Here is a 16706-nt window from a genome sequence, read left to right as displayed (position 1 = left end):
TCTCCACAGAAAAAACACAGCTTATTGCGCCTTCTGAATTCCTGACGTTGCGCCTTAGACAAAACTCTATCACATTGCATAGGTTCAGATGTCTGTTCAACCGGTGGCAACACCTCTCGTGCTGCGTTCACGTAAACGCCGATCAACCTGAATGGCTAAAGACATAGAATCGTCCAGACCAGAGGGAACAGGAAATCCCACCATAGTATCTTTTACGGCTTCTGACAAACCCTTCTGAAAGAGAGCAGCCAAGGCACTATCATTCCAGGTAGTAAGGACCACCCACTTTCGGAACTTTTGACAGTACAACTCTGCAGATTCTCGACCCTGGTTCAATGCTAACAGGGTCTTTTCAGCCTAATCAATAGCGTTAGGTTCGTCGTACAGCAATCCCAAGGCTTGAAAAAATGCGTTCACATTAGTCAGAATAGGGTCATCTGGTTTGAAAGAAAACGCCCAATCCTGGGGATCGCCGCGCAGCAAAGAGATGACAATTTTAACCTGCTGCGCGGGGCTCCCTGACGAGTTAGGCTTCAAAGCAAAAAATAATTTACAATTATTTTTGAAACTCAAAAATTTAGATCGATCCCCAAAAAATACATCAGGTGTGGGGATCTTTGGTTCAACAGCATGTGAACGAGCAAGATAGGTGGAAATTCCTCGCACTTCAGCAGCGAGCTGCTCCACACGATCAGACACTTGCTTTATCTCCATTGAGAGAAAAAAAAATTCCCCCTACGGCCTCAGAGATATAGAGGAAAGAATATACACACACCATTTTTTTTTTTTTAAACACAATTCTTTCCTGCTATTGAGTACCCCAGGATCTGCGGTTTGGTGGGTGATTCTGTTATGATTGAGTCACCGTAGGAGGCAAAAACAGAAATGCTAGCTAAGTCCAGAAAACCAGAGAAGTTGGCAACTATCAGATTGCAGACCCCTGAGCCTATCAACACAACTAGCAGTAGCCGTGGGGGGTTCCTACAATGACCTAGACCCCTCGATCACAGCCGGAGAGATACATAGGCCTAAAGAAGGAAAGGGGAAATCTAACTGCCCCAGAGCAGACCCCAAAGCAATAGGCAGCCCCCCACATATAATGACGGTGAAGCAAGATGAAAACACTTACACAGACAGAAAGACAGGCTGAGCAAAGACGGGGCCCAAAAACTACCTAGATAGGAACGGATAGGAAGGCTGCTGTCTGCAATCTGCCAAAACCCTATCAGAGACAAAAGCCAACAAGCTGATATAAAAAAGGCCCTGAAGCAACTAAGCTTCAAAAACTAAATCAGCACTCAGGTACTTTCAGAAGACAGAGCTCACGGAACACTGCACACTCCAGCAGGGAGTGGCAGAATCCAAAAAGCAAGAAAAACAAAAACAAATCTCAAATGCAAAAAGGCAAAACAGAAAACTTAGCTTTAGGAGAGCAGGAATCAGACTGGTGTCCAAGAGTCCACCGAGAAATCACCCGCAGGGCAGAAAGGGCGTAGGCTGCCTTAAATCCAGTCAGAGACTCCACTCAGCCAATCGTCTTCATTAGTCCCAGGTGCCTGATAATCAGGCTCACTACCTTCCTTCACTAGAATAGGGAGTTCACCAGGCCTCAGTGACGGAGGGGAAAATGAACTCACAACAGTGGACTTGTTAATGTGATGCCACTACAGGTTCTTAAACTAGGCAATATAGAATTAATCTTCAGCTCACCTGGTCCAGCCTGCCCAGTCCTCCTTTCCATGATCTCGGTGCACGGAATGAATCCATCCCCATCTGGGAGAAAATTCTTGGTGAAAAAAAAACTTTTGTAGTTCCAGCACACGATATAGGAAAATTAAAAAAAGCCTTTATTTAGTCCATCATTAAAAATTACAATACCAAATGTAATAAAAGCATGTGTAGGCTACTCCCACATCCAAGTCTCTTTCAGTGACTGTTTTACTCAGTGTTTTACTATCTTTACTATTTAGTACTTAATTGTACATTTTATTTCTTTGGCCCAAGTGTAGGACCTTAAGGGTATGTGCACATGTTGCGGATTCTGCTGCAGCTTTTTCCGCGTGGATTTTGCTAAATCCGCAGGTAAAATGACCTGCGTTTTACCTGCGGATTTTGTGCAGTTTTTGTGCGGATTTCACCTGCGTTTTTACACCTGCTGATTCCTATAATGGAAGAGGTGTAAAAATGCTGTGGAATCCACACAAAGAGTTGACATGCTGCGGATTCAAAACCGCAACACATCTGTGCGGAAATATCTGCAGCATGTGCATAGCGGTTTTTATTTTACATTGAATATAATGGTACTGTACACCGCAGGAGAATCTGCTGCGGATCCGCATGGCCAAATCCGCTGTGGATCCGCACCAGAATCCGCAACGTGTGCACAGACCCTAAGTTTCGTAAAGTTAAATTTCAATTGCCATTTCTCAACCCAAGTTTCCAGCTTAAGGTACTGTCACACTAAGTGATATCACTAGCAATATTGCTATAACTTGTGACGTTATAGCGATATTGCTAGCGATATCACTGTGTCTGATACTTACCTACGACCCGCTCCCCCACTGGTTATCGCTGATCGCGTGAGAACGTCCTGGACCGTTTCTCGTCGTCAGCTTCCTGCGGCGCTTCCTGTGGAGAGACGAGCGACGAGCGTGGAGCCGGGCGGGAGGACGTCAGGATCGCCTAGTGTGACAGGTAAGTAGCGACCCCCGACCCCAGCGATGTCGCTGTTGAGATCTGCCTGTGTGGCAGCTCACTAGCGACCACTTAGCCATGTACCAGCGATCCTGACCGCGTCATATCGCTGGTACATCGCTATGTGTGACAGTACCTTTATATACGTTCCTTTGTAATATTAAATTATCTTCCTCTGTGTTAATTACCTTGCTGATATTACTATCATCTGCAAATATTGAAATTCCACTCCATATGCTCTCTACAAGGAAATCAATAGACATGTTAAAAAGAAGAGGGCATAATACTGACCCCTGTAGTACTCCTCTGTTAGCTGTGAACTAATCAAAGTGTGTGTTTGATCCTACAGATATTGGTGTATTTATCCTAAAATGAAATTTGCACAGACAAAAGATATTCATTTAGTTTTTGATATGACTTCTGAAACTATACTTTTTTGAAATTTTCATTGTTGGTGCCTGGGTGAGATGCAGCTCAGGTTTGGAGGCAATGTAACATAACACTATGCAGGCATGCATTTTTGTATGATTTTTAAATAGGCTGTTTAAGCATTCATTGTTAATTGAGTGTTTATTCCTAATGCCCATGATGTTTTGCAGTTCTCATATTAAATCTGCCTTATTTTTATAAATTCTTTATTTAAGAATGTTGCAGCAAGTAAAAATAACAACAAAGATACAGAGAAAATCAACATTTTTTTTCTTTAACAGATATACATTTTGTGTTTTAATAATTGTTGTAAAACCACCTTGTACTAGTTTTACGCTTCACGTTACATATTTTTTATTGGGTTTCATGTTGTCTGTTCAGGAACACATTGCTCTTCAGCCAAATTCCTGACTGGTGGAAGACTGCTTAATTGACAGTTTGGACAAGTGTAATTATTGTGTCACTGGCCCGATAAGTGCCTTTCTAAAGCTGCCATAAAAAGGCAGACTTGTCTCTTCAACATCAGAAGCACAGTTGCATTGGAATTGGCTGGGATCAAGAACTAACAGTGTCCTCCAGTGACCCCATCCCGCTTCATTGCAGTGCTTCCAAAGCCCATTGGAAAGGGCGTATGAGCAATGTGCATGGTCTTCTTCCGCTTCTATACAGCAGCAGCTAAGTCGGCACAAAAAATAAGCTGTAAACGCTAAAAATAATATTGCAGTTATCAGTGGAACAGAAGGGAAATTTAATAAATAGTAAATTACAACAATTCTTGCTTTTACAAGTACTTTCCATCAATGACTATCAATGAAGGTTGGAATAACCCTTTAGCAATGAGAACGATTACAGTAAATCCCTCAGTGTTGTTACATTATAAAACATTGTAAATAATTGTATAGGCACTCTACATGTCACTATTTAGATAAAACCTAAGATAGAAACAAAATGGACATACAGCGCTATGCAAATTAATTGGGACAAAGCATTTTTTAAGTAAAATCGTAAGTTGGTTACCAGTCAGTGATTCAAACCAGTTTTAACTGCTTTGAACAGGCACTCACAGCAAATTATACTCCAGTTAATTCCTTCAGTTGATTTAGATTAGCTTCACATGAATATTTCAGTTAGCCGGTGTCTGTACTCTATGGTACTCTTCAGTATATTAGATATAACAGTGCCTATTAGATAGACATAGTGAAAATATGTCAATGTTAGAAAACTGGGTTGAAGATTTTCTAGGTGTAGCTGGCTGACTCTACATTCTATGCTTTATGTGTCACGATCTCCACTCTGTTCCTGTCTGATATGTTACTTTGTGTATTGTTTGTGCTGGATCTGTGCTGCAATCATCTGCGTTCACTTTCCTTGATTGGTCTTCTACTTAAGCAGGCTAGCTCCTCCACCCAGTGTCAATTGTACACTTGCTGTTGCCTGTGTAAGATTGATTCCTCTGTGTTCTATGCCTGACCCAGCTTGACTTGATTCTCTTCCTGGACTCAGACCCTTTGCCTGTGACCTGCTGGAATTGTGGTGGGTATTCCTTGGTTTCATATGCATAATCTGACGATTATTGACTGGAATCGTAAAGATATTGCTCCATTAGATTGGAGGGTCTTACAGAATACCTGAAAAACTTCAGAGATGTTTTCATTTTTCAGAAAAAGACTACAATGACAGATAACAAAAATATATACTACTTACTGAATAAGTAAATGGAGGTCAAATAATCCGAGGTCAGGTCCAGGAAATGGCGCAGTACAATAATGGTGAGTCAGAGACGAAATCCAATTCACGAGCCGAGGTCAGGAAAGCTAGAGAGATAAAACAGTTTACAGGGAGCAGGCACAAGAGAAGTCATGTCACAAGCAAAGGGTCTGAGTCCTGAAAGAGAATCAAGTCAAGCTGGGTCAAGCACAGAGGAATCAATGTTACACAGGCAACAGGAGCTGTACGATTGACACTGGGTGGAGGAGCTATCCTGCTTAAGTAGAAACCTGATAAAGGAAAGTGAGCACAGATGATTGCAGCACAGACCCAGCACAACCAATAAACAAAGTAACATATCAGCCAGGAACAGAATGGAGATTGTGACACTATGCATGTAAACAATGGTAAGAATTTTGAACTTTATAGCTTGCTCTTATGCAGAAGTTATAGTAGTTATTCCACATATTTATAGGAACATTCATGTTTTCTGTTAGGGACGGCGGAACGCACTAAATAATAAATAAGTGCGTTCGCCGCCCGGGTTCACCGTGCAGAAGGTGTTACGCTGCTGCTATGTAATGGCAGACGCACAATATGGCAGTATAACGTACGCGGGTTGAACATCACCCGGAGTGCGCTGGGCGGTCTCTGTTCCTTCACAGAGGCGCTGAGGCGTTAAATACAAAGACCGAGCCTGTTGACGTCACAGGACTCAGTGGAATGAACGCACGGTATAAGGTCACAGGACTTGGGCCCAAGACACAGGGTCCGCGTCCCTATAGACCTACCGTATGTGCGGCGTCGCAACCACGTATGCCAAGAAGTACTGCTGACTGCAGCGCTGTGACAGACATTGCCGCTATACGACAATGCCCGGTAGCAGGCACACTGTCGGATGCTAGCACTGTGGAGGATGAGTACTGTGGCCTGTAGCTTGCCACTGACTGGCACTGACTCTATCACTAGTTCCCAATCCACACAGGTAATATCAGAGGGAGGGGAATCTTAATGAGTCATTTGCAAGTCCATACATCCGTCTTCATTCACACAGTTAGCAACTAGAGTCTATACTAGCGCATGGCCGAGCGGCCATGCAAACCTTTTATAGCCGGGACTTTCCGGAAGCTTCCAGATCCCTGAGATGGACCAATCAGATCTGGAGAAGGACCTGTGCATGTGACTCCCGATCGTCTCGTGAGCATGCTAAGTGGAGCGGCGGAAGGACTTAGCCTCTAGAGTGGTTTGCAGCTGAGCCGCCTGTGTTGCTATTGCTGGCCCAATGGTGGCAGCAACATCCAGATCCACAGAGCAGGTCTGAGCAGAGCGTCGGGATTGACGGGGCTGCTGAGCAAGCTCCTCTGCGGTCAATGGAGAATGGGAGACCGCTGAATGCAAGGCTTTGGATTCCTGCTGTGTTGCTGCAGGAACCCGACGTCTAAAGCCCCCGTTACACACTGCGATATCGCTAGCAATATCGCTGTAAAGTCACTGATTTTGTGACGTTACAGCGATATTGCTAGCGATATCGCTGCATGTGATACTTACCTCCGACCGGCTCCCCCGCTGGTTATCGCTGATCGCGCGAGAAGCTGCTGGACCATTCCTCGTCGGCCACTTCCTGCGGCGCTTCCTGCTGTGACGATGAGAGACGTGTGGAGCCGGGCAGGAGGACGCAGGATCGCCGCGTCTGACAGTTAAGTAGCAATCCCCGTCCCCTGCTATGTCGCTGGTGAGATCTGCCTGAGTGGCAGTAATCTTAGTGTATGTAAACTTTTGACTTTGCAGTAAGTAATAAAAATGTCTTAAAATATTCTTGGTCTCTCATTATTCTGGTGTAGGTACGGTAGGAGTGAGGGCAACCGACCGGGGGGTGGTCCGTTACTTGCCGCAGACAGACTTGAGACAGAGACAGGATCGTGTTCAACAGGTCTTCTTTACTGATCGTCCTTCCACAACCCACAGCACCTCACAGCAACGGCACGTTAATTTCCGCAGCCTTACACCGCAGCTACTCAACAATCCCTATAGCCGCACACAGCAGCTGCTTGTCAATCTTCACAGCCGCACACAGCAGCTGCTCGACAATCCCCTCAGCCACACGCAGTAGCTACTTGACAATCTCCACAGCCGCACACAGCAGCTGCTCGTCACTCTCCATAGCCGCACACAGCAGCCACTTGACGATTCCCTCAGCTACACACAGTAGCTGCTTGACTTCGTACACAGGCCCAGGTACCTTCACTTTCTTTCATCAACAAATGGACGTCCCTCACTGCTCTGTCACTGTGGCTGCCCTAGGCCCACCACCACAGCGTTTTACCAGTCCGAGTCCGTTCGGTTTAGTGGTACTCCAGGCTGTCTCTGTCTGCGGCCTCTCTTTGCTCTCCGTCTGTGGCCTCTGCTGTCTCTGTCTGCAGCTAATCCTGTCAGGGCCACCCCCCCGTAACTCGCACAACTTTCAGTCCTCTCAGGAACTTCCTTTCTCCTCAGCCGTGCTTCTTGTTTCCTGTGCTCCCTTCGCTGACTGACTTTTCCAGAACCTTCTCTCCCTCTTTTATGTACTTCTGTTCTGGTAACCCCGCCCAACATGACTCAAAGGTTTTCTTAGCCAATGGCTGTTCAGTCCGAACCTCACAGCTCTCCATTGCCCTCTAATGGTCAAAATCCAGTACTACAGCCCTCCTTCCTATCTCCAGCTGTTTTCCATCTACAATGCCCTTCACCTTTTACCTTCCTTCTGCAGACAGGTTCTTCCGTCAGTCCACCTTCCCTACACTGGCATTTGGTAAATATTAATAATTATGGTAATCCTAATTGACCCAAAACGGAAAAACTTTATTCTGATTTCATGTCAGATATTGAGAAAAACATTCATATGTGTCTTTTTATATAGTGTATGTAAACTTCTGGTTTCAACTGTAAGTATTGAAGTGAATGCTAAATATTAAGTTATTTTCATTATTTCTATTGTGCTTCCTTTTCCCTCCCCCGCCTCATCGTTGCAGGCCCCATTCCGGCTTCACGCAGCACTGTTGATTTAATTTTATTTAAAGCGAACTACTTGCCTCTCAGATACTAGCTGCGCCCAGCCATGCTCACTATCCTAACCTTGTTACACCCCTCTGTGCTGTCCTTGGCACCTGCATTAGTCTGGTGGTCTGACTTCTGCTGTCAATCAAGGTGGCATCAGCTGTGATGTCCCATCAGCAGGTCAGAGTGGAAGAAAGCAGCCTGTGGATGAGACATCACAGGAAATTGGCATATTGATGTATAGGGCCGTCACATGACAGTGATGAGCACGGGGGGTTCTGTACTGATTTAGAAAATAAAGGTAAAGTCTCGGAAAACCATTTTAAGACTGTAGAGTAACTAATTCTTTCTAGAAAGCAGTGGGTGCTCCCAAAGATTTGTGACAAATACATAACGCATTACTTTTGCCTATTACATTTGTTAGCAGTAATTATAAACAATAATTTCATTGTAGGTCTTGTGTGCCAACAATAGAACTTTAAATTACAGCTCAGTTTGGGTGTGATATTTGCTCTAAGAAGCTTTATAGATGAAGAATTCTACTGCTCCCCACCCTTCGTGCCCTGCAGTTGGTTACCCAATAAAGTTTCCCAGGATTGCCATAGGGATCAGCCTATTAGGCTAAATTAAGTTCACAGGCAAAACAGGAGAACAAGATCGGAGCAAAAAAGACCATCAAATATAAAAGACAAAAATTGATCATTATTAAACCATACAATTACAAAAAATACATGCCAACATTATAGGCCAATCGAGGGAAAAGGAGCAAAAAATACTGCAGATATGTTATGGGAGCACACAGGAAAAAAAACACATACTGGGACCAATATGAAAAATAAATATCTAATGCATGGAAAGTAAAGGGTAAGTGTTCAGCCACACACAAGTACAGCCAAAAAAGAGCAGATAAATAATATGCAGATGCAATAAAATGTCCAAGTTAACATGCCCGTGCGTCAGGGGGTCTGCAGGGAGGCGCACAGACACATCAGTGACCATGGGTAAGGGGCACTTCTACTTTTATATTCGCGCATGTTAACTTGGACATTTTTTTGCATTTGCATATTATTTACCTGCCCTTTTTTGGCTGTACTTGTGTGTGGCTTAACACTTACCCTTTACTTTCCATGCATTAGATAGTTATTTTTTATCTTGGTCCCAGTATGTGTTTTTTCTGTGTACTCCCATAACATATCTGCAGTATTTTTTTGCTCCTTTTCCCTCGATTGGCCTATAATGTTGCCATTTATTTTTTGTAATTGTATGGTTTAATAAAGGTCAATTTTTGTCTTTTATATTTGATGGTCTTTTTTGCTCTTATCTTGTGCTCCTGTTTTGCCTATGTTTCATTAGTGGGAGCTTTCCCATCTTTTATTGTATCTTGACTGGCATTTGTGCCTTAGTCTTTGGATTGAAGCAATTGATTCATAATTTATCGTAGACATTCAGTGCTTATTTTGACTTCTGTCTATAAATTAAGTTCACAGCCTCATAGATTTTCCTGCTAGTGCACCATTTTCCTCTTCTAATTTTCTTGAGAAATAATGATGAACATGTATACTCGTTACTTGAGATTTCCGAGCATGCTCGGGTGGTCTCCGAGTATTTTGGGCATGCTCGGAGATTTAGTTAGTGTAACAAACAGGCAATCCCCACATGTATTCAGGCTGTCTAGCAGCTGCAGATCATGCAGCTGCGAGGACACAAACTAAATCTCCGAGCACGCCCAAAATACTCGGAGACCACCAGCATGCTCGGAAATTTCGAGTAACGAGTATACTCGCTCATCACTATTGAGAAAAGCCTATTATGATGAAAAAGTAATGTAATGTACGACGGAATGTAATCAAACACAGTAGATCGTCATTGTTACTCTAGAATTAATATTTTTCAGTGAGTAATTACCATAGGGATGCATGATTAGATATTTACTCAGTCATTTTTGACCCACAAGCAATTGAAAAATATTCTCAATAAACCTGAATGCATATTGGCAGAATCCTAAAAATGGACATCTGCCGTCAGCCATGCTGGAGCGTTACCGATGTGCGTACCCTGCGGCGATCTTGTTCATTTCTATAGAGGGTACAAGGATGCTCTCAGCAAATGGTTCTGATTAATGAGATTAGCAGCAAAACTACAATGGAGACACCGAAAAGTCAAGTGAAACAAATCTAAATAAATTGATAATAAACGTTTTGTTACTGTACTGATAAAAAAACTGGCCCTTTCAGATGTCACATTTGTGCTTTTTATCCTCACTTTTTCTTATGCACTGTAATGAAACAAATATGCATGTATGAATTTTCGCCAAGCTTTGATGTAAAGACTAATGCGGATTTAATGCCATCATAAATAACAAAGCTGTGGATATTCTAACTTTTACATTTTAAATGTCACCACTAGCATAGGGAGAGAAAATTTGTTTTTAATCATTGTGACACTTAATAAACTTAATTGGCTGCTGGTGTTTATGTGAAATTTTGCTGTCTCAGGCCGGTTTCACATTAGCGCTTTTTCAGCGCGCGCACGGCCGGGGGTAGCTCCGCCCCCGAGCCGGCTCTCTGCCCGGCGTGCCCGCCCCTTGCTTGTAGCGCCGCCTCCTAGCGGACAGCGGCGCCTGCGATCGGCGCACCCTATCTTTAGCATAGGGTGCGCCGATCGTGCGCAGGCCGTGCGCTAGTTGCGCTTTGACCTGCGCTGCGCACTTTTGACGGTGCGCCGTGCGCGCCAAAATCAAACTTTTCGGATTTTGGCGCGCACGGCGCACCGTCAAAAGTGTGCAGCGCAGGTCAAAGCGCAACTAGCGCAGGGCCTGCGCACAATCGGCGCACCCTATGCTAAAGATAGGGTGCGCCGATCGCAGGCGCCGCTGTCCGCTAGGAGGCGGCGCTACAAGGAAGGGGCGGGCACGCCGGGCAGAGAGCCGGCTCGGGGGAGGAGCTACCCCCGGCCGTGCACGCGCTGAAAATGCGCTAATGTGAAACCAGCCTCAGAGACACAGATAAATGCATAAATGATAGAATGGGAAGATAAGGAAATGCAAGAAATATGACTCCGATAAATGCGTAGTACTAAAAACATCAAGTTTGTCACCTTATGTCATTACTTCTTATTAAATCAGTTGCACCCATATTTTTTCAGCAAATTTGTTAGCGGAAGAACGTACAAGACAAATGAAAATAAAGGGTCAGCGATTTAAGCAGACAGCTGGCTCTAGCTCCAGTCAAGAACTCGAGAGAGAGCAATTTACTAAGGTAAGTGCAGAATATTAAATATATGCTTAAGGGGAATACAAATAGATAAGTTAGTTATTTTGCAAGGATTTTGTATGAGGGTTGCATATGTGAAATCTGTGAATGTTCTAAAACAGGAAATTAGAAGAAACAATAAAAAAAAGTTATTCTAGGTGAAAATCATTAAATATTTGGATAAAAGAATTCTATCCGATACAGCTGTGGCCAAAAGTATGGACACCCCTGCAATTTTGTCAGATAATACTCAGTTTCTTCCTGAAAATGATTGCAAACACAAATTCTTTGGTATTATTATCTTCATTTAATTTGTCTTAAATGAAAAAACACAAAAGAGAATGAAGCAAAAAGCAAAACATTGATCATTTCACACAAAACTCCAAAGATGGGCCAGACAAAAGTATTGACACTGAGTATTATCTGACAAAATTGCAGGGGTGTCAATACTTTTGGCCACAACTGTATATGACCTGGATCAGAGGAGCAACTTGACTCTCCTGGGCCCCAATGCAATAACAGAATCCATCACCAACCATGTGCCATTTAAAATACTGGTGTCTTTGCATGTGGCAAAATGGATTTTAGCTTCCTCGGTCACGAAGATCCCTTGCTCCTTCTGCACACCCTATAGTTATGCCCCTGTCCTAAGTGTTTGCAACTGTAGGATTATGCATTTGTATGAGTTTACTGTTGTTACCCACCCTCTAAGAATGGATACAGAATGTGTTTTTACTTCGTCCACAAAGAAACCAAATATATGTTGAGAGCACTCTCACTAGGCAGAGATCTGGCTAAATACCGTATATACTCGAGTATAAGCCAAGATTTTCAGCCCATGTTTTTAGGCTGAAAGTGCCCCTCTCAGCTTATACTCGAGTCATTGTCCCAGGGGGTTGGCGGGGAGGGGGCGCGGCAGTAGCCGGCGGCTGTCACTTCATACTCACCCCCTCCTGGCGCAGTCTCTGCACTTCTCTGCTTCTCCGATGGTCTCCATCGCCAGCATCTTCTTCCTGTGTTCAGTGGTCACGTGGTACCACTCATTAAAGTAATGAATATGCACGCAACTGCACTCCCATAGGTGTGGAGAGCATATTCATTACTTTTAATGAGCGGTACCACGTGACTGCTGAACACAGGAAGAAGCTGCTGGTGCCGGAAACCATCGGAAAAGCAGGGAAGTGCAGAGACTGCGCCAGGATGGAGGGAGTTAGACTGGGAGGATGGAGGAGCCATGCATACAGCAGGGGGAGGATGGAGAAGCCATGCATACAAGGGGAGGACACCAAGACATGCATACAGCAGGGGGAGGACGGGGGAGCCATGCATACACAGGGGAGGACAGAGGAGCCATGAATACAGCAGGGGGAGGACCGAGGAGCCATGCATACACGTGGAGGACACCGAGCCATGCATACAGCAGGGGAAGGATGCAGGAGCCATGCATACAGTAGGGGGAGGACTAAGGAGCTATGCATACAGCAGGGGGAGGATGGAGGAGCCATGAATACAGCAGGGGGAGGACGAAGGAGCCATGCATACAGCAGGGGTAGGACAGGAGAGCCATGCATACACGGGGGAGGACGGGGAGGACGCCGAGCCATGCATCCAGCAGGGGGGACGAAGGAGCTATGCATACACCAGGGGGAGGTTGGAGGACCCATGCATACAGCAGGGGGAGCCACACATACCAGGACAGGAATAAGTGGACAATGCATATCCGGCTTATACTTGAGTCAATAAGCTTACCCAGTTTTCCGTGGCAAAATTAGGTGCCTCGGCTTATACTCTGGTCGGCTTATACTCGAGTGTATACGGTATTTCTTGAAAGCACCTTCTTTTGGCATAGAACTGGCTACATATGTGTCGAAAGCACACTATTTACGCATTCATCTAGCTAAATATGTGTTGAAAATACACACTCTTTTGGCATTCACCAGCTAAATACTTGTCGAAAGGCAATTATGCTGATTCATCGTGCTATTTTCTCTTCTATATCTAAGGCAATCCGTGAATCTGAAGAAGGTCTTATTGTTATACAAAAAGAACATTTTTTATTGCATAATAAAACTCATAAATATAAGCAATCATCTGCAATATTTTCAGTGCCAGGTTTTTTTTTCCCTTTAGAGTTTAGAGCACTGAACAAGCCATTGTTTCCCCAGGCTGTTTCCCTGCCTAGCACCGAGGATTGATAGCTCACTGTCTGTGTGACATCAGGAGTAATGCAAGGAACTCATTAGACAGTGAGCTGTCAATCAAGCCAATTGAGAATGGTGCTGGGTGGGAAACAAACTCTGGAGTCATAGTTCCTTTAAGGCTCTGTCAAGCCCAGAGTCCTTAATGCCTCATTTGCATATAAATAAAAGTGCTAATTACTCTGGAATGCAGCAATAGAGAGAAGATATAAAAGGTGTTGAAGGATTTACATTTCAAAGACCTGCATGTCCAGATGCAAGGCTTGGAGGAAAGACTGGGGGGTGATCTTACTGATATCCCTTTAAAATGTTAGATACCCTTCTAATTTCCAAGTATAAAGAATTACCCCATACTTGGCTGTCCAAGTATACTATTACTTACTCAGAAGGTAAGTTGCAGAAAGGATCTGTGGAAGCATCCTCTACTAATATAATATGTAGATTTGGCTCGGGGAGTCTGGGCAGCAGCTATTTAATGCACATGGCTTTCTTTTTTTTACAAGAACTGACAATAAGTTGTTTCAGGCAATAAAAAAGATAATACTATGGGTTAGAGCATGAATTTGAAGTAGTAGGCTAAATTCAAGGAACGTTGTGATTTTACTAGATAACTAATCAAACTTCTGGTGATCACTTACAAAACCAACTACTGCAAAATGGGTCAAAAAATCTATATAAAAATCAGAAATTAATAATTACATTGGGATTCTCCTCTTTTTACTAAGTGTTTCCTTTAAATATACATTTCAAAGAGGACCAGTATTATATATTAAGTAAAGCATAAAACATGATAGTGCATGAAATAAGAATTTTCTCAAATATATGTCATCAGCAAATCAAATGATTTCCCTTAGTATTACAGGGACACAGCGTTTTGGAGCTGGCTGGGCTGTTTCAGTCCTCTGCAGCCTGCTGGCCAGCTTCAGCTATAGGTCATGCTTCCAGGCTAGAGCAGTTGACCCGTATACCCTAGTGATCCTTCTGCCTCTGACTTCCCATATTTGTGTGACCCATTCCCTACCCCTGACTTAGTGTGCGTCTGGTGGTTTCCTTACAGTGTATGACTCGGCCTGATCTCTGAACCCCGCCTCTTGTTTTCCGTCCTTGATACTGTGTTCCCCGACAGACTTTGACTCTCTGGCTTGTACCCCAACTGCATCTTAGGTCTCATGTAATGGATACCACATTCCCGTTAGACTCTGACTTCTGGCTTGTCTTTGACTATGTGCATTACTGTGACCTTTGGTACTTCTGCTCTTGACAGTTTCTGATTCGGCTTGTCTGACCACTCTTTCATTACCTGTGACACCTGTGATACTGCTCAATGTTGCTACGCTGTGTGTGTGCAACCTCTCTTCCCTCACCAGCACCGCCTGGTGGAGGTTGCGCTAGACTGCACTTCAGCAGCATTACATCTACTACTTTACCAGTGTGAGCACTGAATCTGGTAAGATTCTCTCATCTGGGATTTACCAGTATTATGGGGAACACATTCTTTACAGCATCTGAATGGCAAATTGTAGCCTTGTGTTAAAAACTGGCAGGATTTAACCTGTTTCACATTTTTGTCAACTTGCTGATCCATTAGATTTAAAGGGAGAATTGATTCATTTATTGAATGATAATCTTCACCTATTCACCACTGTAGCCCAATGAGCAGCAAATGAGCATAATGTAAATTGGGCAAAATTTTTACTCACCTTCAACAATTAGCACAAAGCGAACTTTAAAAATAATATTAGTACTTGTCTAACATGTAATAAGATGACCTTATGCATTATACAACCCTGATTATAGAGGAGGACATAGCTGCTTCTAAAAGATATTTTGCAAGAGGAACAACTTGTAAAGCTTTTAACTTTCCAGAATTTTAATATGAACAGAGTCATACATGCTATTTAAGCCTATGTCTACATTTTATACATTATAAATTTATAAAATTATCAGAACATGAGACCAAAACTCTGGTTTTATGCTGTCAGATTCAAATCTGGCATGTTACTACACGTAGCAATAACTTTGGAACACTCTTATGTATCCCGCTGGTTCTAAGACTGTCTATTTTTCGTGACACTTTGTACTTTCTGTTAATAATAATAATGCACATGTATGTTTATTTGTGCCAAAACAAAATAGACCATTTTTAAAAAAAAAAAAAATTGGTCCATTTTTCACATCTCCTTGTCACGAGGATGACCCTCCAGGATCTATTTATTCAGTTGTCATTGGAACCATCATTTAGTAGTCCCAGCTCACTGTCAGTCATGTACAGTGCTATCTCTTTGCTCTGTTCTGGACGTGACAAGAATGGAGCTTCTACTGTGAGGGATAATGTCCTGGAAATGGGCACAGCTGATACCACGATGCAATGACGTGCCTCCGTGCTGGTAACTAGGAGTTGTGATAAATTGAAGGATGTATCTGTATACAGCTATACAGTGGACAAAGAGGAGGGATATACTCCCGAGTACAGCAATATTCTATACTGTGGTACCTTGATGTTTGTACAGTACACGTGGCATGACAAATTTTGTTAGAACAGTTTTCTGTCGCCATTTTGCATTTAGTTATCCACCTGTTTGAGGTATTGGTAAAGTGGAAAACCATTGAAATGACCCAATTTTGTAAACTACACCCCTAAAAGCATTTATTAAGGAGTAATGTTAATCAGTTTCATCCCAAAAGTGCCTTAAAAAATAATGTGTGACAGATAGTAAAAAGTGAAAAATTTCAATTTTTTTTCTTTCCCGATTAGGGTTTATTTTATTTTTGCAGTGTTGACTGTGTGAGATAAGTGACATTAACTTTTGTAGGTGGGTCAATATTGTTAATGAGATACCTAATTTATACACTTATATTGATGTATTACTATGTTTGCAGACTAAAAATGCCTATAAATATTTTTGGTGTCACCATAATTTGGGAGTCATAAACTTTTTGTTTTTCGTATGAGGACATTATCTTTTGCAGGACAAGTTGGATTTTTTACTGGTACCATTTTAAAGTGTATATGGCTTTTTCATATCTTTTTATTACCGTCATTTGTGAGACGAGGTGACATAAAAAACGCACTTTTGACATTGTTTTTGTTTTGATATTTTATGTTGTTCACTGGGTGGGATAAAATGGCATGCTCATTTTGCTCATTTTGTGTCATGATCGACACAGTGATACCCAATATGTATTATCTATTTATATTTTTACAACAAAACTCAATGTATTAAGAAAACAATGTTGTTTCTTATGTGTTGCCATATTATAAGAGTTGCATATTTTTTTCGTCAATGGAGCTGCTTGAGGACTTACTTTTTGTGTGATGAACTGTAATTTTGATTGACACCATTTTCATAACTTTTTATTCATTTTCTTTTTTTAAGGAAAATTATCATAAAAC

General features: G+C 42.8%; 1 protein-coding gene across 15 annotated transcripts in view; it reads left to right on the top strand.

Annotated features, from left to right (window-relative positions):
* The window catches only part of RIMS1 (regulating synaptic membrane exocytosis 1), a 548264-nt gene that overhangs the window by 343882 nt on the left and 187676 nt on the right, over window positions 1–16706 (top strand). For 13 of the 15 annotated variants that reach the window (XM_073569342.1, XM_073569343.1, XM_073569341.1 and 10 more), the window contains one exon: window positions 11008–11120. The exons of the other annotated variants lie outside the window; for them this stretch is intronic. In XM_073569342.1, coding sequence (XP_073425443.1) covers window positions 11008–11120 — 113 coding nt within the window. The remainder of the gene's footprint in view (window positions 1–11007; window positions 11121–16706) is intronic. 15 annotated transcript variants of the gene reach the window in all.

The sequence above is a fragment of the Dendrobates tinctorius genome, unplaced genomic scaffold, assembly GCF_039654945.1.
Source record: "Dendrobates tinctorius isolate UK_male_01 unplaced genomic scaffold, ASM3965494v1 ptg000024l, whole genome shotgun sequence".
Taxonomy (NCBI): domain Eukaryota; kingdom Metazoa; phylum Chordata; class Amphibia; order Anura; family Dendrobatidae; genus Dendrobates; species Dendrobates tinctorius.
Note: the sequence above shows the minus strand (reverse complement) of the source record. Positions and strands in the feature narration are given on the sequence as shown.